This window comes from Copadichromis virginalis, linkage group LG5, assembly GCF_057382275.1.
Source record: "Copadichromis virginalis isolate Kocher_CV1m ecotype Utaka linkage group LG5, C_Virginalis_male_GT1.1, whole genome shotgun sequence".
Taxonomy (NCBI): Eukaryota; Metazoa; Chordata; class Actinopteri; order Cichliformes; family Cichlidae; genus Copadichromis; species Copadichromis virginalis.
This window is the reverse complement of record NC_140622.1, coordinates 33,903,587-33,924,470: the sequence shown is the minus strand read 5'-3', so window position 1 is coordinate 33,924,470 and position 20,884 is coordinate 33,903,587. Positions and strand designations below refer to the sequence as shown.

General features: G+C 38.9%; 1 protein-coding gene across 3 annotated transcripts in view; it reads right to left on the bottom strand.

The window, feature by feature from the left end:
- Positions 1 to 522: 522 nt before the first annotated feature.
- The window catches only part of spdef (SAM pointed domain containing ets transcription factor), a 62,873-nt gene continuing 42,511 nt past the window's right edge, over positions 523 to 20,884 (bottom strand). Inside the window, exons 2-7 of one of the 3 annotated variants that reach the window (XM_085457461.1) lie at positions 9,552 to 9,810; positions 3,974 to 4,426; positions 3,078 to 3,275; positions 2,836 to 2,883; positions 2,431 to 2,565; positions 523 to 1,621 (exon numbers count right to left, since the gene is read on the bottom strand). In XM_085457461.1, coding sequence (XP_085313587.1) covers positions 1,443 to 1,621; positions 2,431 to 2,565; positions 2,836 to 2,883; positions 3,078 to 3,275; positions 3,974 to 4,418 — 1,005 coding nt within the window. In that variant the 5' untranslated portion in view covers positions 4,419 to 4,426; positions 9,552 to 9,810 and the 3' untranslated portion in view covers positions 523 to 1,442. Of the gene's footprint in view, positions 1,622 to 2,430; positions 2,566 to 2,835; positions 2,884 to 3,077; positions 3,276 to 3,973; positions 4,427 to 9,551; positions 9,927 to 20,884 lie in introns of those variants that run through there. The other 2 variants (XM_085457460.1, XM_085457462.1) reach the window with 2 other exon arrangements.

Sequence of the window (20,884 nt, the reverse complement as noted above, 5' to 3'; positions counted from 1 at the left end):
TTTGTTGTCATGGTGCAGTTGAATTATTTTTTATCTTGACTTTTTTGATTGTTTAACAGGTGCAGCAGTAAGTTGACACTGAGATCGTGACATCGTTTGACAATTGAGCATTTAAAAACAAAAGTTAACCCGTGACTCGCAGCGGTTTCTAGTGGTTGCCTGGGACCTCTCTGTGTTTCATTTGCATGTTCGCCCTGTACTTGCCTAACTTTATAAGTAAAAAAAACCCAACTTATTAAAAGTGCATCATGGGTTATCATAATAGAACCAGCAAAATGTTCATTCAGCTTATTTTTCACTTCATATTTTTGCCCTGCTAGTCTAGGTCTCAGCTAAAGAGGCTCTGTGTTTGAGGATATACTACTGAGTTAACTGGTGATCCTAACTTGGCTGCAGGTGTGAATGAGTATGACTAGTTGGTGACAGACTGGCAACCTGTCCAGGGTGTTCTCTGATCCTATGACAGCTGGGAGCTCCAGCCCTCTGCCATCCAAAGTTGCATAAACAACTAATAAAACAGAATGGAGAAAAAAAAGAGTTTTAATAATTTATCCCGTGTTTCAAGTTGCCAACTAGTGCAATGACTGAAAAAAATCATTTCATATTCCAGGAATGATGAATTTGTGCAACATGTCACGTCAATTCTCAGGTAAAACTTTATTTTTATTGCATATTTTGTCTCCATTTGTATATGATTATTCATTTCAAGTCTTTTTGGTTTATTAAATTTTGAAAACTTTGGGTTTCAAAGACTCACAGCATTAATTGCAGTATACGGCTGTGTAAATGGACCAGGCAGGGTAAACTATATAAAGGTATTCAAAGAGGAATGCATCACACTTCAGAAGTTATACATTAGAAAACAAACATATATACAAGGGTCCCTATTACACTTCCACAGCAGGATTTGAGGCAATTCCTAAAAAGAGGAAGTCCATTTCTCAGGTGCTTCAAGATGAGATAAGAAGAGTTTCCTGTTCAGACAAAGCCAGTGCAGCTGTAGACGCTTTTACCGAAGAGCCATCAGTTGGAATGCTTTGATTTGAGCTCAAGATATTTGGAAATCACAATAGGGAAACATAAACAGGCAGATCATGCAAATAATAAGGCAGTTCATGTACTGTTTTTCTGTTTTGCTTTGTCTTTGTTTTTTTATTCTGTTCTCTTTTTAATTTTGCAGCAGGAAAAAGCCTCAACAGCTACACTGTTTTTGTCTCTTCCTGGCTGGCTTTGCACAGATAAGACTGCAGCAGCTGCCAGCTGTTACTTCAGTGTTGGCAGTCAGGTGTGTACCATCGGGGTAATTCAGTGCACATGTTCCATGTCACCTTTTCGTCTCAGGAATTAGGTGTTCAGGTGCATGGTGACACAATTTGTCTTTGTAATTTTCCGAGTTCCCATCTCATCATCCTCTGTCTTCTCCTCCCACTTTGCTTGCAGTCTCATACTGGGTGAACAAACTGGTAGACCAGTCTCTGAGACACGTCGGGCTTGCGGATGATGCCTTTCTTGTAGTACTGACGTATGGAACGGCTCAGCTTGTCGTAGTTCATTGCAGGTCGATTCTTTCGTTGTCCCCACAGTCTCGCCACGTGAGCAGAGTCTTCGATTTTGAAAATACCTGGTGGGAATCAAAAGCAGTTATTACCACACAACACAACACGTGCAAAACAGTGGATGATTACACTTTATGTGCACACATAAAAAGTCCGCCACTTGGACTCATATTTCATTTGGCATGCTTTTTGCCTTTCAGGCATTAACAAACCCAATAAGCGAAACCCTGACATACATCCGGCATTCATTCCATTGCGGTTTCACTTTAAATACGTTTTAACGGTGTATTCTTATTGTGTGTGGCTGATTTTTATTGTGTAGTGTTTGTACCAATTTGTACCATTGCACTACAGGGTGTGAAAAAAAGGAGGGAGGCGCGCACACTCTTAGGTTCTGATTTAAATCTGCCTTAAAATAAGAACAGTGAATGAAATAACTATATTTGTTCTATTTACTAATTTTGCATACACATGGCCCCTTTATATAGTGTTGTCCTACAATTATTACTTTTAAATTGTAATAATGCAAATTTATTGAAAAACTTTACTCTCATTCAAAATTTCCTGTTTGTTTTTTGATTTTTTAAAATTAATGTGTCATGATTTTGGAGCTTCAAAGCAGTATGATGAGCCCATAAAACAGTAGATGAACTAATAAGAGATAAAAGCAGTTGCGACAAAAATTGAAATGTAAAAAAAATACATTTTGTTTTAAGCTGAAGAATAAAAGAAGAAATCACTTAAATTGTAATAGCACAATGTCATACACATTCTTCTGCTTTTATTTAAAAACACCAGGTAAATTAAGTTTTATTCATGTGCTCAAGGACTAAATAGAGCAAATAAAGAATAACTGAAATGAAAATGAAAGTACCCTTTTCTTTATTGAGCCAGCGAATGCAACGTCCATAGTTGTGGGGTTTGAGCAGGAGCTCTCTGAGAAACTGCCACAGATGAATAGGTTGACCTGAGCAAGATGAATCTGCCTCAGACCAAAGCTCCTCACTGCCTGCACAGCAAAACAAAACCATTCAGTCCTTAGGGTCATTGTGCATTGTTTCAATGAAAAAGCTCTGTACCGTGAGGGACCAAAAGATCAAGGAGCCCTTTAATCAGGACACTGAAAATACACAATGCAAAAGCCTGATTTTTCACTGAAATTCTGCAGCATATAGTTATTGGCGTCTATGTAAAATACAGTGTTAAAATTATACTGTGCGTTGGATTTTTTGTGTGAATGCAACTTGCATGACAGCTAATGCAAACATAAGAATCTTACCTGTAGTTTTAGTGTCTCCAATGGAAAACCGCTCTTTCATCCATGCAGCTGGAAAGTAAACAGATGCAGAAGTTCAAGCTAAGAAAAGGCTAGAACTTCAAATAATCCCACCCAAACACACATGAACGCAGTAATAAAATTTGCACCCGCTGAAAAGTTCACAGCAGCCAAATATCCGATAATAAAATCATCACAGGGGGTGCAGCAGGTTGCACATGTTGAACGTGTTAAATAAATATTACCTGACTTCCATATGTCCAGGTGTGCGTGCAGCGTGTCTCCACACTGCGGGGAACGCTGGTGAAACTCCTCCTCGCTCATGGCGCACAGATCCTTTCCCGTCAGCTCCTGGAAGGCCTTTCCCGCATGGGGCAATCTGTAGAGATGTTCAGTCCAGAGCAGCCACTTCTGGACATTCCCAGTGTTCCACTCTATCGGATCTGCAGGCGGAAATAGATATGAAATCAGTGAGAAAACTTCCAGCTGCCAATGCAATAAATGACCTTATCTTGGACCATTTCTTTAGTGACACTAATGTCATATGGATCAAGACAAGTCATTTATATATCAATATTGTTTTCACCTTTACCCTGTCTGTATTTTGTTTGCCTTTGACTCATAATAAATCTGCTGAAACCACAAGATAATCAAGCTTTTATGCCACAACAGTTTTAATCAGTAGAACAGACGATTGGGGATTGCATAGGTTTATAACAGCTAGAAGCCATACAATACATGAAAAACGCTTCCTCTGTTTGCTTTATGAGCAGGAGAGGCCTCGCCCTTAAGACTGTGTACACGTCTACTGGCAGGCAAGAACCATCACTATTACAATCCAGGAGTACCTTTGCAAAGGTCAGGATTAAACAGATCCTGGAGCAGGCAAACACAGCTTTGCGTCAGTAAGGATATGATTTAGGAGTTCTGTCATCTTGTGTCCACACAAATATGTGTTGATTTTGCGAGTAAGATCCAGTAGCTTAAGTATCTGAATCAATACTTCTATATTTGCAAATACAGAGAAACACTTCAGCATTTTGGGGGAGATGAAATATGTTTTGTTTAAGGTCAGTTTCTTTGTCAGTTATACGCTGTAATACACTCGCCACAGCTGCAGGTGTGCTGGAAAGCAGCCTACCTGGGGTGATGTTGAGCAGTTTGCAGGCTGTTTCAATGTCCTTCAGTACTTCTCCCACAACCATGCTCTGCACCTGCTCCAGGGATCGCTCCTCCTCCTGCCCCTCCATGCCAGGAGAGATCCCCTGTTCCTGGCTATCAATGACCGGGCACTGCTCCGGTTCCTCCCGGGGTTCTACGCGGTTCATGGGTAAAGCCAGTGCTGAAGAGGCCTCTGAAACTTTCACCAGCCAAGTAGCATCTTCTGTGAGGAGCATGTCGAAGCAGGAGAGGTAGACGCCTGGCATGCCCCGCTCCAGGGCTTCCACATTTGGTTTGGTTTCCCCCATCTCCCAGGGGTCTTCGCAGCCTCTGCTTTGCTCCAGGATGGAGAGGGAGTCCTCTGTCATCCCAATCCGAGACCCATACGATGTGGTTTCTGGTACGCTGCCCACTGGGTTTGACATAACTGGTCCTGAGAGAGAGAGAGAAAAAGAAACACAAAAAGCCACATTAAACTTCTATCCTGTGAACTGCAAATGAAGTGAGACGTGATTTAAAAGTTTGTAACTATTCGGCGCAGCATAAAATCTGAAAGATCTCTCTGTCACATAAGCCCATGGTAACAGGTGTGCATGCCACTTAAATCTGCAGCAGACATTAGTTCATTTTAAGTAATTTAATCAAAAAAATATGCAAAAAAAATCACGATTTAAGTCATGGTTACCTTTTCAAACAGTTCCTCTCCTTTGTTTCTCAAGATACTAAAATGACAGCTGCTTTAGTTTTGCAATGATCTCCATCAGAGTTGTGCATGAATGTGCAGAGAACCGAGGTTAGACTGTGCTGGTGTAGGCTCTATAAGAAGCTCTATAAGTCTAATGGAGATACTGACCCTCAAAACAGTTAAAACACACACAGCGCTGACAGGCGTGGGGCAAAATGGATCTGACTGAGTCTTATTTGAGGGTCACTGGCCCAGAATGATTCGTTTCATGGGGGTAGGTGACTTGTATTGAGACCCGAAACAGCTCTGCTGTCTGCCCGGGCTTTCAAGGTGCCGTCTCTGCAGCCCTCTGTCTCCACTGTCAGCTGGAGATTTTAATCAAATCGAAGTTAGATAATGTGGAGAGAAGAGCGTGCATAAAATCTGCCCAGCCAAAATGTCTGTTTTATGAAGAGCAGGCTTTATGAAAACAGCCCTTTAATAGGAGGTGGCCTTTAAAAGTGTACACCTATGAAGGTTTGTAAGCTGTAGCACAAGTGTAATCTTGATTATGACACCCATAATGCTTACCTGCCACAGCTGGTAAATGGGAGGACATAGCAGCAGGTTATCAGCAGCTGTGGCTGATGCCACAGTAAAGGAAGTAAACTCCCACAGAGTACATGTTCAGGGAGAGTCACCATGTAAATTGTCAAAGTGCAAACAATTAAAGTCTCGTAAAATTTGCAAAAGTGATATATGGCATCCACCGAGTCAAAACCAACAATAAGGGTAACTTTGAAATAAACCACAAAGACATGAGAGCTCTCGAAAGAAAAAGAATCCATTAGTTTGCAAAGCTTTAACAAACGTGAATTTCTCAGCCGTGCTGCACTGACCATGGTCTTATCTGTTTTGTTGTTTATGCTGTTTGTACCTTTGATTTTTTTCCTGCTCTTGTTCTTGTTAAAATGCTTTTACTTGGCATTATCAGTTCTCTTATTTTAAATAGATTTTTGTTGTTCCGTGTAAGGTTTTCCCAGTTTAACCTGTCGTCATTTTATCACCACACACACACAATACGAGCTCAGAAACTATTCTCTCCTTCCATTATCAAAATAAACCAACTCAGTGGAGAATTATTGTCTGTTATGTGGGATTTCAGATTACACACTACCTGAAGCTGCTGTATGAACAGGTCTCCTATTGAGGTCAGGCGCATCAGCCTGCAATAGGAAAACCTGGATTGCGTGGCTATATTCACCTAAAAAGAAATGTAAAATCTGAACAAGCTAAAACTGTATTTCCACTATTGCCAAACACAACTAAATGAAATTTCAACTGCAAAAAGAAAACAAAACCCCCTTCTAGCTCTTGGACCTCAGCATGCCATTGATAAATAGCCTCCACAGTCTTCCTTTTATCTCTAAACTTCTCGTAAATATCACCCACAATGCCTTTTACTCCATCAGTCTGTCAGATTAAAAGCCACTGGTATCCAAGCCTGCTGCTGTGTGTCAACTCTGCTCTGTAACAGCTTGCGCTAAGCCCATTAGCAAAGCAAATTTAGCCATATTACCTTCTTCCAAAAGGAAGCGGGGACACCAGAGAAAGACACAAACACCCACCCCTGCAGAGAGGGATTAAGGCCCTGACTGATCTCTAAATGAGTTTGGTCAAGACGCTGATATTCATTTCAGGAGCATTAGTTTGCTCCATTTACTCAGCAAAGTCAGCCTTGGAATCAGAAGGAATGGGACTCCATCCATGCTGGCGCCCTCCCTGGGAACCATATTTTTTCCACCTGCTTGGTCTTATTTAACATAAATACGATGATTATGTGAGGTGAAGTTTGTATCACTGTCTTAAGTTTTGTATGGTTATAGCTGCGCAAAGAGATTTTTGTTTTTTTTTATCCAAATTGCCCTATTTTTATGTGGAAAAATTCTTTTCCTAAAATGAAAGTGGTGAAATTTCCAAACCAGTGGAGCCAATCTAGCTAAATATTAACCTGCGAGCCAATTCAGCATTGTTGAACAGTTTTGTGAAAGAAGACAGGTAAGTGTTTAATTTATAGTTAATGAGTAGTGATTAAAACAACTCTAAATGTCCGGTCTTGTTTAACTTGGATGAATCCATTCAAGCACCAAAAAAAGAGAAAAGGTCAGCGATTAGATCTGATGCCATCTATCAAGGCATAATCAAAACACACTGAGTGTTATGCTGGTAGCGTTTCAGTCTGGTATTAAAGAAGCGTATACAGCCAAGAGTGACTGTTTGCCATGTGACACCCCCCCCCCCCCCCTTTTTTTTTTTTTTTTTTTCCCTGTTCCTCATGGGAAATTTGGTCCTGCTCATGAAGTCATTGTTCAGAGAAAAACGGAAGGAATTTCATCTTCTTCTTACTTAATATGACTGTTGCTCTGAAAGAAACGCCTGCTGGTTGGAAGAGGAGATTTAGATCTGCAGATTGCTCCCTTAGGGGATTTTTTATTGCAGCAGTGACATGTGCAGGTGCTCTGTTCACGTTATAAATTAGCTTCAGTTTATGTGCTTATTTTATGAAATGCAATGAAGGTTTATTTCGCGTGCTTGTACTTACATTGCCTTATAATACTGATCCCATTAAACTCTGTTTTTAACAAATTTTTCCAACCACCAACACTGCTAGGGGATGTATGGTGATTCATATCTGCTGTTAGTCAGGTGTGCAGGCATTAAGCCAATATCAAAGGAAAATGGCTTTGATGTTGGTCTAAATTAATCTTGACAAAGAGTCTACTTAGAGCTAATTATGTTGGTAATAAACCTCATTTAATTGGGGTTGGACCTAAAGATTGGAAAACTTGAAAATGGGATAAAAAAATAAACCTGTCACTGTTCTAGCAAAGACAGATATAAGGGCAGCCGTTACGTGGCCTCGGGCGTTTTCTTGAGCGCTGGGTTTAAATTGTAAATCATCACAAGATTAAAGAAAGAAAAAAAAAAAACCCAAACAAGCAAAAAAAACAACAGTTTTTTAAATTTTAAACATAAGGATGACCCTTTTCATCAGCTGCCTTACAAAGTGTGATGATATATGTTATTTGAGACACAATTCACAACTCATAACTTTATCAGATCATAGCACACACTGGCAAACAGGCACTCTGGTTAACCTTTAAATGCTAGAAATAAAAATTAAAAACAAAACAAACAAAGAAAAAAATACAGAATCTATTGGACAATTTCGCACTTGACCCAACATAACTGAAATCCTGCAAGTCTGAGGGAAATGGGCTGTGAAGCCACTGAAGAGAAAAACATGTAAGAAGGAACAAGGAACAAATCTCTATGTATAACAGGGCATATGTAGAGGATTTGGTTGAACCATCAACTTGTTTTTTCTAGATGCAACTAGATGCAACTAGTTCATATTTGCATATGACCAGTTCATGGAAACATGAATCTTTTACTTTTTGTTTATTTAATGTAATTTTTAAACTTGTGTGGGTTTGAAACTTATTGCAAATCTGAAATAGCTGTCAGGAAACTGTCAGCGTGCTTCTTTAGAAGAGAATCCCGGATCATTTTCAGTCTCCCGAGCGATCAGAGGCAGCAGATTGTTCATGAGAAGTCAAGTCTCACCCTCCTCAATGGAAGTGAAAAAGGAGCTAGGGTTTGTTCACTCTTTACACAATCATCACTGTTACCTTTCACGTGTACTGATTGCAAAGCTATGAAATTGTGTGCCATTATTTCTGTGTTTATATGATATGATATCTGTTTCAAAGCTTTAAAAACACTTTTGACTTCAGACCTGGTCCGACAACCAGGAAAGAACTACTATTTGATTGTGTAAAAACCTGCCCCAGTATTTCACACCAAACCTCCTGAATCAAGTAACCAAGTATTGCATGAAATTATCAGGAGATGTGGTTTATATATTTTGATAAAGGGAGAATAGCAAATTTTGGGGGGGAATAGAAAGGTCTTTTCTGTTTTTCTTACCCCACTGTTTGTACAATGTTATTACGTGTGATTATCTGTGCTATCTTGTTATCTGTGCCATGAATTAAAAAGAGATGTTAAGATTTATATAGATTCTACATTTAAACTGTGGCTTTAAACAGAGACAAAAATAATTTCATACACTTCTATACTAACAAGGTCACAAGGCCTCTGAGAAATAATCGATTAGCTTGGCATGAAAAGGAATATAAATGCACCTGTACCCTTGGAAGAAACAGAGCAGACAATCCTTCTGTTATTCCTCTTTGGAATTTCTCTTCTTTCTGTCTCAGGTAGTTGCAGTCGTATTTGATTTCCACCTTTGAGTAAAACCACAGTGAAATCCCCCGTCTCATCCCGCAGTGACAGCAGAAAGAAATCTGTTGGGTTTTTTGTGTTTGTTTCAAAGTCAGTCTATTGCTGTGGTTTATGGCATCTAACTGACAACAGCATTTTATCTGACCACATTTTGCATATTTCCTTTCTGAATGGAAACTTTCAGATTTGCATGAGATTTATAAAGAAGAAGAACAGGTCTCAGTCTCTTTTTTCCTTTTATATTTGACTGGGTATTTATTTATTTGCTTAATCTAACCTGCAGTTGGTTCAGGAATGTTTGAATGTTTCTTTTTAATATTTTTACTCTTAACTTTCATATTATGAACAGGGAATGTATTTAATAATTAAACCTTTCCCTTTAATAACTGTTGCTTTTTAACAGAGTCAAAATCTCTGGACTTCACTAATTAGGTTACACGACCTGTTCAAGACTACTAAGAAAACTATAGACACACACACATATATATCTCAGATATACAGCTTATGTCCTATAAATAATGGGCCTATAATAAGATTGTGCTACAGAAACATCCAAGACCCTGTTTAACAGAGAGCAACGTCTTACCCCAGCAATGATGCTCTGATGTTCTTGAGTCAATGACTTGACTGGATGCTGGCAGATGCAGTGTTGTTTCCAGCCAGTGGCCGGTTGCTGCCTGAAGGTGAGGCGCAACAGGCAGCGGGCAACCTTCAGTCGGCTTCTTGCTGGTGACTGTCACTGAGCCCCAAACCCAGGTCTCCTCAAATCTTCTCAGGCTTTTTTGTTTGTTTGGTTGGTTGGTTTTTGGTTTTGGCAGAATTATACTTAACCTGAAAGTCACAGACTAAAACACAACTGCACACTTAGTTCAAGTGGAAGCACCTGCTACGGGTGTGTTCAAAGTGAAGCCAAGAGGACTAGTGGCTGGGTGAGTGAGTGCAAAGGAATTCCACCTCCATTGACTGCAATTTATATTTATAAGGCAGCCATGTTTACTTATGCAGACAACTCTCTCTCTCTCTCTCTCTCGCTCTCTCTCTCTCTGTGTGTGTGTGTGTGTGTGTGTGTGTGTGTGTGTGTGTGTGTGTGTGTGTGTGTGTGTGTGTGTGTGTGTGTGTGTCTTTGCTGATTAGCTCAGACCTCCTCAAACACTGCAAGCCAACCTTAGTGTTTAGGTGAGAGAGAATTCAAAGCGATCAGATTAAATAAATAAAAATTGCTGTTTAAAGTAAGTGATTATGTAGCCAAATACAAAATTTTAGTTAGGAATACTTTTCTTATCACGTTTCCATGTGTTGCTGGTTTTTGTTTGTACTCCTACTTTTTACTTCACTACCATTTGAAGACTATAATTACAAACGTACCATTTTTATGCCGTTTATGTTAAAAATAGGAAACATATTATTATTGATGTCTGAGCTAGTAACTTCTCACATAGTGCTAAAAAAAAGTGGATGTAACAGATCAAATTTATCCCTCAAACTCACAGAGTTTAAATGATAAATGTAGCTTCAAAACATGTCCATTTGTAGTGAAGTCTATAAATATAAACAGTCATTGGCTTCTGTTACCCATGACTTTAATGAGCACTTTCCTGAATGCAAGCTCAAAGGCTGACTGAAAACAACATGCTGTTCATTTTGTACATTGTAGTCCTGATTGTCATCACAAGGAAGTTAGAGTTGGAGGTAAGTGATAAGTCGCCAACATAAGTGCACCATGCAGATTCACGCCTCACTTGTGACATCTAGTTTTAAACAGCAATGACAATGAGAGGAAAAATACTGGGCTCTAGGTTTCAAAACCAGACTTTGCAGAACATGGTAGCTATGCCGATCTTTGATATAAAGTATATTAGCAAACCCCTGTCCCCAGTATGGATGATAATAAACAGCTGCTTCTTCTCAAAAATCTAATAATGCCATACTTAATGACTCATTGTTTTCTACAGCACTGCTGTTATTGGTTATGCTGTAAGAACATTTTTAATCTAATATGTTAGTCACCACGAATTAAGTGAGATTTTAAATGTGTGTCACTTTAACGTAAACCACTAATCTGCGTATTTCCATCACTGTCAACTCAAGAACATGGAAGGAGATGCTGTTTAAACAAAAACATTAATTACTAAACACTTAAGATAATAATGTTTGTATATACCATTAAAGTCACAGTTTGATGTTAACATGTTAGCGTTCCGGTGTGCTCACATACAAAGCTGGTGTAATATTTCATTTTGCTTCTAAAAGGATTTCCGTGTAAGAACCCCAAGAGAAACCATAGACTCTTTTCTGTGTTAAGAATATTTGCACAGGCATCCACTGAAGTAATATGATGCTTCAGCAGAATGAAATTTAATATTACCTACAGTTAGTGTTTGCTTGTGTTTCTCCACTGAGCTGCAAAAAGGGAGATATTGAATAGTAAAATAATTCTGGCTTACGCATTTGTCTAACTCAGACTGCTCTTCACTACATGTCTGGTTTTTCCATTTGAATAACTATTTGCAAAAAATTACTGATGCTTTCCTCCCAAAACCTACTTTCTTTGAGACAGGGTCTTCTTGTGGCTTGTTTAAAAGGAATGAATAATTAAAGTGGTTTTAGCTGTCATATGGGAGGGTTGCACCTAAAAAATACGAACCTGTTGAGAATAACCTCTCAAAAGCAGATTTACTTTGTATTATTATTACTGCCCCCATAAGCAGCAATTTAAAGATTCTGCACATTAACACCATTGTTGCGTGGACATGACATCACTCTTACTCACCCGAGTTTATTTGCAAGTCATTCTTCTTCTTTAATGCCATGTTGTAATTTATAATCCAGTTAAACTTTGTTTTTCTTAACAATTTACTTATTATTCCTTTGTGATAATGTGCTTAGTTTCAACAGTGGTTTCTCAGCTTAGATATCATGAAACCCAAATAATTCATAACACCTGTGTGGGTGTGCCAGGCTTTCACAATATAACCGACAGAGCTGGAGGTCATTTTTTAACTGCTGAACACTGTTTATCATTACCATCACGTTTTTTCCCCTTATTATTATATTATTAAATGGCAATCACCAAAGTACAGTCACTTGAAAAAGAAGGTACACCTGTTTTATTTCTTACATTAGGTAAAACCTTAGAGGAACTACGACATATGACATACTAAACTGTCTTATTTAACAAAGACTAAGCTAAAATACAAAAGCAGTTAGTAAAAGCCTCAGTAAAGCCTTACTGCTTCCATTAGAATTAAGAGGGTAAGTAGCAGCCAGTTGCTGATAATCACATTCACATGATTAACTGACGATCAGCAAGTGTGAGAACCTCCATAAAAGCAGAAATGTTGGCAGTTTGCTGGTGTGGGACATTCAGATGTCTGTTAACACAGTGCTGAGGGGGAAAGGTTTTAGCAGTGAGCATAAACAAACATCTGTTACTTCCCATCAATCCAAGAAGGTAATTTCCAAACAATTTGACCTCCGTCATTCTGCACTGAGAGAGATTATTCGCAAGTGGAAAAGAATCAAATCACATGACTCTCTTCCCAGGTTTGGACGTAAAAGCAAATTTAACTCAAGATCAGATCATGCAACAATCAGAGAAACTGCAAAAAGCCCAAGAGCTATATCTCAGAATCTGCAGGACTCACTTGCTAAATGTTAAAGACAGTAAAATCAGAAAAAGACTGAACAAGTATGAGTTGTTTGGAGAGGCTGTCAGAAGAAAGCGTTTTCTCTCTCTAAAGAACATGACAGCACAGCTTTGGTGTGCATAGTTGCATCAGAATAAACTACAAGGTTTCTGTAAAATGTCCTTTGGGTAGAAATAACCAAAATGCAGATGAAAATGCACCACAAAGAGCTCATACCAAGTAGGGATGGTAATTAATAAGAATTTAGCAATTTCAATTCTATTATCAATATCACTTATCGATTCTCATTGGGTTTGCATTGCCTCCACTTTGAAAGCCACCACCATCGCTAAGGAGCATGTCAGACATTACATTCATGCAAATTAACTGCATGTACAAAGTAATGCATTGCACATACTACACAGAACAGTTTTCTTAAAAGTACTGGAGTAATTAATTACTCCCAGGAGAAAGTAACTACTCTTTACATTAATTGACAATGTATTGTCTCATTATTACCATTAAACAATATAAACATATAAGCTACAATCCCACTGGTCAACACAAATTCCTATCCTAATGAGGTACACATATGATCTTTCTCTTAGTATTTAGGGATGAAGCCGACAGCACAAAGCAAAGATGGAAACCAGCACAAAGAGGCTTCTAGGCGCTCACCACAGTGATTCTGCTTTAGAAACATGAACAGGTAGAAAAAGCGGCTGCAGCCTGACTGCTTATCAATTTGTTACCTGTTGAGGTTCAGGGTCTGGCTGCTGGGCAGGGGTCGGCATTCACTCAGGTTTGGCATTACTTTGGCTTCTTGGATGGCTTAACATTAGCATGCTGTCTGTGCAGGTGCTTGCAAAGAGCTGAAGTTGTGTTAGCAACATAAAGTGATTGTTTCTGTCCTGGATGCAGTTTGCACTTAACCACCCCACTCTCTTCCTTTTGTGCAATAAAAATAAAAGTAATAAAAGTGTCCATATCCACTCTGCAGACTGCCACAAGAACTGAAATCAGCTGTGCGCAGGTGCAAGTGGAACCGATAAGCGGGATCAATGACAGACTAACAATTCCAAGTAATTGAACTACTGCTGGCCCAGAGTAGTGCAGGCCTTAAAATTCACTAAGTAGCTACATATGGAGCAATCATATTTTTGTATTTTATGACAGTCCCAGATGTAAATCATGACCCAGGGAACTCCATAAACACTATATTTAAGTTCAAACTGAGATCTTTTTTTTTTCATGAACACAAATCAGTGCATTAAATTATCCATTTCACAATTTGAAGTGACACTACATTGCATTCACTACATACTGCTGAATAGCAACATCAACAACTTCTCTGAACAAATAAATAACCTGGTGAAGTTAGTCCACTTTTGTTTCCTACTGCACAGACAAGATAAACAAATAAAAAATAAATAAAATGTTTTCATATGGATGACTGCATGGACTCTGTTTTTATAGTTCATGCATAGAAAAAACACAAGGTGAAACAATCCCCCAAATAATTCCTATTTTGATTACTTGACAGCTATGTGTTAAGTGTTAACATTGCACAGGTTTTATTAAGCTTTTACATAATACTTTGCACTAATATGAGTATTTTATGATTTCTTATGCAAATCCTGGCTTGAAAATAATATTAGCACACTTGTTGTACCTTGACCCGAAAAGGCTCCCAAAATATTGTCAGAGAAATATGAAATATAGACATTTCACACAGAAAAGGGTTTGCAGCAACATAGACAACAAAGTGATATTATGAACATCGATAACAATTGCAGAAAACAAACATATATTCCCAAACTGTACTTACCTGAAGCACCATATCGCTGCTTTTAAACATGCACTTAATTTATTTAGAATCTGTGAATCTCAATCAAAATTCAGAAAACTCTTTGTGTAATTGTGTTTGCTTTAACTGCAAAGTGACTGTAATTAAAAATAAAACCTCTTTCTGCTGGAGGAGTGTTTTGTGTAATTTTAGCCTGTTTGAACAATGTGGATCTGTCAAAACCATAGAAACAGGTGTTTGTGAAAGGGCATTCAATGAAAGCTTGTTATTAGCAGAACAGTGGTAACCCACAACAATAAAAGTACTACTTTATATCTAATCTTTCCCAACTAATCTTGCTTTTAATTTATCGTCGCTAAATGGCCCGTCCTCTGATAGCACCCAGGAAATTCTAAAGATTCCTGTTCTTTTTCAATCCCCGAACACATTTTCTATTCTTTGATTCAGAATGCAAGAGCTCTGAGTTTGATATGGTGAGCCAAACAGTTTGAATGGATTGATTGTGAGATATGGAGAGGGTGTGCACAAACGGCGTCAAGGCTTCTCAGCAACCAAGTGTTTGTAGACACACCAAATCAAACTGTGAGAGATGACAGCCACCATTCATAAGACAGCTCACTTTGAAACTAAATAGGAACATGTGCATTTGTGCATGGGCATAAATGTGCAAACGTGCATTTAATTACCTAGTATACGAGTGCAAACCTGTGTATGCACACGATAATACAAAGCTGCATTTTACTAATTAAAAACTGGCTCATAGTTGAAGTTAAATTTGCAACATTATTCTAAAAGATAACATTTTTAAAAAATTCTTTCATTAAATGGAAATGATTGGAGATTTGCAGGAAGAAAAATATTTGTTTGCTTTTGGCTTTGCCCACATCCATTCCATGAGCAAAATTTGCATGGCAGTTTCTCTAACTAGCGTTTGCTTTTTTCCTTGGCTCTAGAACAATATTCTCATGGTTGAAAGACAATGAGCTAAAAGAAACTAACAGACTAAATGTCAAACACAAAGCCACAATCGGTCCATGATGATCTTGATATGACTAATGATTGTGCAGGTGTCCTTACTGTAAACAGGTGCCAATGACCCACCTAAGTTGTCTTAGCAGTGTCAATAAACCCCTGTAGTTGGCCTCAGTGTAATCTTTGTTGCATGAATTTGCTTCATACTGTCATGAATACAAAGTCAGTTGTCTTTCAACTGTGTGGGAGCTTAGTAAGCTGAAAAACGAATTTCACATTGGAAAAATGAAGCATCCCGAAGCCTCATTATTAGTGTATGGGCTTATTTAGTGACTACTTCTTAAAAATAGAGAGATTTATTCACCGAGCTACGCAGTAGATCTGTAGACACTTCCTAGAGATCTACTGCAAACTGGCAGCCTGCCAAGGTGCTGTGCAGCCTGTAAATTACTTGGACCTGCAGGGACATGCCTGATGCTGACTTTGTCCCTAAGTTGGCCCTGTGCACACTGTCTAGCACTGTGGAACCCAACTGGCATTGCCATAGAATACCAGAATTGGCAGGTTCACCAATGGTACCATGTGCTTTTCATAGTTCAGAGATGCCAGTAACATTGCTCATCACATTTGGGGGTGGATCAATGATAATCTGATGAGACATTACCATGAACAGAGACATAGGCCTCTATGTGCTAGGCAACAAAACCCTGACTGCCATTAGGTATCACAATTTAATCCTTAGACCCATTGTCTGGCCCTACAGTGCTGCAGTGGGTCCTTGGTTCTTCCTAGTGTGCAACAATACCCAGCCTCTTGTGGCGAGAGTATGGGGACCGTTCCTGGAGAATGAAGAAATTGATACCACATCTCAGACGTGTTGTATTGGATTTAGGCCACCACGCTTTCCTGACCTAAATCCAGTACAACACCTCTGGGATGATTCCGTCTATGCTGTAAGGTTAGACTGTCCAGAAGCTCAGTCCAGAAGTGGGAGGCAATCCCCCAGGACACCTTCCATTGTCTCATAAGGACATTTATCAGGAATGCATACAAGCAGGCATGAGCCATGCAAACTACTGAATACAATTTTGAATTGCTGCAATAAAATGTCAGCAAAGCATTTACCATCTTGTCTGGTTTTCACTTTCGTTTTCAGGGTGTCTTTGAGTTCAGCCCTCTGTTAGTTGATCAAACAACTTCAAACAATTTCTTTCATAACCAACACCGTAAAAGAGCAATTCTTAATTATACATTTAATTTTAAACCTTCATAATCACACTGACCCTTTGCTCATCAAAACACCAATGTGACAGTATATAAAATGTTCAGGTGTAGGCTTCATAATGGTATGGTGATGGGGTTGTTCGTTTAAAAAGTTGTGTATTAGCCATTACTTTTTTCCTTAAAAGTATCACTTACATGACAGTACATTACATTACTATCAAAGTGTTTTGATAGTAATGGATAGTAAAGTGATTTGTTACACTACTTGATACATTGCTTTCTCATTACTCCGTAGAACAAACTGAAATGCAAATCCATATCATAATGAGGACATACATGCAATCTTTCTATGGTGTTAAAACACAAAACAAAGTTGATAACCAGCCTAAAAGGACTTCACAATGATTCTTCTGCACAAACATGTATTAGTAGAAATGCAAACCTAACCTCTCATCACTTACTCCGTTACCTGTTGAACATCATGCTCTGGCTGCTGGGCTAGGGCCAGCATGAACTCAGCTTTCTAGCTTTGGGTTAGCATGCTGTCTGTTCTGTCTGACCTGTCTCTGCAGATGCTTGCAAAAACTGGATTTCAGAGGCAACAATTAATCTATTTTTTAAGTTGAATAACAGTCAGCTGTTAGTGGTAATATAACAAAGTGGATTCTATTGAGAACAGCAGCAACTCAGTCAGGAAATGGCCACAAAAAATCACAGCGCTGATGCTCCGGCATCAATTTCCTACCAAGTCAATTGCTACAGACCTCCAAACTTTGTGTGGCCTTCAGATTAGTTTAAGAACAGTGTGCAGAACTCTATATAGAATGGGTTTCCTAATTTAATGTGTTTACTAGAAAGAGATAGCATATTTCTCCTAATTTGGCTTCTCTTGATTGGCTCAATGCAGAATCTAATTTAAAATCCTGCTCCTCACATACAAGGTCTTGAATAACCAGGCCCCATCTTACCTTAATGACCTTATAGTACCACATCACCTCATTAGAGCTCTTACACTGCAGGCTTACTTGTGGTTCCTAGCATATTTAAAAGTCGAATAGCATAGCATAGCATCTTTATTTATAACGCAGTTTACATCCAACAATGTTGGCCAAAGTGCTACAAATATAAAACAAGAGAAAACAGTTAAATTACATATAGAATACCTTAAAAAGAAAAAATTAATATGATTAATAACAAACAGATTAAGAGACATCAACAAGTCCTGCTGTGCTGAAAGCCAAGGTAAATAAAGATGTTTTAAGACATGATTTAAAAACAGATAAGGAAGGTGCCTGTCTAACATGTAAAGCCAACTCATTCCACAATTTTGGTGCTGCCACAGCAAATGCCCGATCCCCTCTGAGCTTACGATTAGTCCTGGGCACACTCAGGAGGAGCTGGTCTGCCGACCTGAGGGACCGGGAAGGTATGTATGGATGAAGAAGCTCAGAGAGGTACAGAGGGGCAGCATTGGACAAACATTTAAAAACAAATAAAAGCAGCTTAAAATGGATCCTAAAATGCACGGGGAGCCAATGAAGTGAATATATAACTGGGGTGATATGCTCGCATCTACGAGTGCCAGTTAAAAGACGTGCAGCAGCATTCTGAACTAGCTGCAGTTGAAAAGCAGAAGATCGCCTCACCCCATAATAAAGAGAATTACAGTAATCCAGCCGAACAGTTAGAAAGGCATGGATTACTGTTTCAAACTGCTGTCATGCAAGAAAGTGCTTAATTTTGGCCAGCTGCCTCAGATGAAAGAAACTAGACCTTACAACCGACCAGATCTGGCTTTCAAGCTTAAGTTCAAGATCCATTTTAAAACCCAGATTTACAATCTCTGGTTTACAGAATGATTTCAGGGATTGCAAATCAACACATGGAACACCAGTGGTGGCAGGTCTGAACACCATTACTTCAGCTTTAGAATCATTAAAACAAAGAAAGTTTAGCGCCAACCACGACTTGATGTCCTCCAGACATGTTTGCAGGCGATTTACAGACAACCCATCTTTCTTTTTAAGAGGAACATAAAACTGGCAGTTATCCGCATAACGGTGAAAAGAGAGTCCATGTCTCCTAATAATTGAGCCCAAGGAAAGTAAATAAAGCGAAAACAGGATAGGGCCCAGAATGGAATCCTGTTGTACTCCATGACACAACGGAGCACAGGAGGACTCACTAAGCGAACTGAAAAGGTTCAATCTGTTAAGTAAGACCTGAACCATTTCAGAGCCACACCTGTTATACACACTGCTCCAAACGTGAGATTGAAATTTCCTGGTTTACGGTGTCAGATGCAGCAGTTAAATCGAGTAAGATAAGAATGACACTTTCACCAGAATCACATGATAAAAATATATAATTAAAAATTCTTAAAAGTGCTGATTCAGTGCTATGCATTGCTTTAAAACCAGATTGGAAAATCTCCTGGACATTTTGTGAATTCAAGTACGGGATCAATTGGTTACATACTACTTTTTCCAAGACTTTAGATTAAAAGGGCAGCTTAGATATTGGTCTAAAGTTTTCAACAGCGTTTGTATCTAGCCCAGGTTTCTTAAGAAGTGGTTGCACAATTGCATCTTTCAAATTCTTTGGAACCACACCTGAGGTAAGGCTGCTATTTAAAATGGTTAAAATAGTTGAACTTATGGTAGAAAAAAAGCACGGGTTTCATCGTTCAACCAGGGTTCAAACTTAGTCTTAGGATGCCTGATTTTTATAGGGGCAACAATATCCAAGGCAGTCTGGCAAGTGGTATGAAACCAAGAAGTGAGTTCCTCTACGTTTTGGAGTGTCTCAGGAATGGAGATTTGATTATAGGTGGAGAACCGTGCTGCAGTGAAAGAATTTAACAAACGAGATGGCTGAGCAGGGACGTGCCCCCTGAATTAATTTCTAGATAAAGAAATGTCAAACAGAACCGGCATATGATTAGAGAAAACAGGGTCAGAGACTTTCAGATTAGAAACAGGCAATGCGTGCGCTAAAACCAGATCGACAGTGTGGCCACACTGTTGTGTGGGTGCAGACACACATCGAACTAAATTAAAAGAATCAGTAAGATTCAAAAAGTCTTTAACCAGGGGCTTTTCTGGACAGCATAAGTGAATATTAAGATCCCTGACAATACAAAAGGAGTCATAGTTTATCGTGACTGCAGCAAATTCCTTTATAAAGTCCTTACTGTATTTTGGGGCCCTGTATATTATTGTGCACAGAATGGGAGGCAAATACTTTCCTCCCATGATGCATTGAGTGTTTCTTCTTTATTCACCTTTTTCACTTTTTCACATGTGTTTATACACATCTTTGCATTTAATTCTGAGTTATTGATAATCTCTGGCTCTCTTCCATAGCATGTCTTTGTCTTCATCCACTCACCCCCAAATGGTTGCAGCAAATGGCCACCCCCCCCCCCCCCCCTGAGCCTGGTTGTGTTGGAGGTTTCCTGTTAAGAGGGAGGTTTTCCTTCCCACTGTCACCAAAACACTTGCACACAAAGGGTCATATGATTGTCGGGGTTTTCTCTCTTTTCTTTTTATTATTGCAGGGTCTTTAACTTACAATATAATGCGCAAAAGGAGAACAGTACTTGTCTGACTGCATTGTGCCAAGTGCAAATTTTGGTGGAGGGTGCACTTATAGAATGTGGTTATTTTTCAGGACTTGAATCCACCCCCTTAGTACTAGTGAAAGGAACTTTTAATGCTTCACCATACCAAGACATTTTGGACAACTTCATGCTCCAAATTTTGTGAAAAAATTAGGGATGGCCCCTTTGTTTAGAATGAAGAAAAATAACAAATTAGCAGCCTAGCAGTTCATCACTTCAAGCAACAGTAATCATGTCATGGAGTAATCATGGTTTCATAATATCAATAAGATTGAGAACAAAGATAAGTAGTTTCAGTATATCAGCCCTTCTCTTTTCCCTCACCCCAATTAATCAGGGTGAGGGAAAAGAGGTTGGTTGGTTTTTGCACCTGAGCCTAGTTCTGCCAGAGGTTTCTTCTCTCTGGATATTTTCCTTCCCAAAGCGCTTGCTTATAGAGACCGTGTGATTATTGAAGTTCCTTTCTAATACTGCAGGGCCTTTATCTTACAATATTAGGTGCCTTGAGGTGACTGTAGCTGCCAGCAGATGCAATATAAAGAAAATTCAACTGAACTGAAATGAATCATGTCCAGGTCAGAACCATACAACGAGCTATGTTATCTAAAAGAATTAGACCCTGAAAACTGTTTCTCTTTTTCTTATTAAGTTCGTTACACATTCTGTAA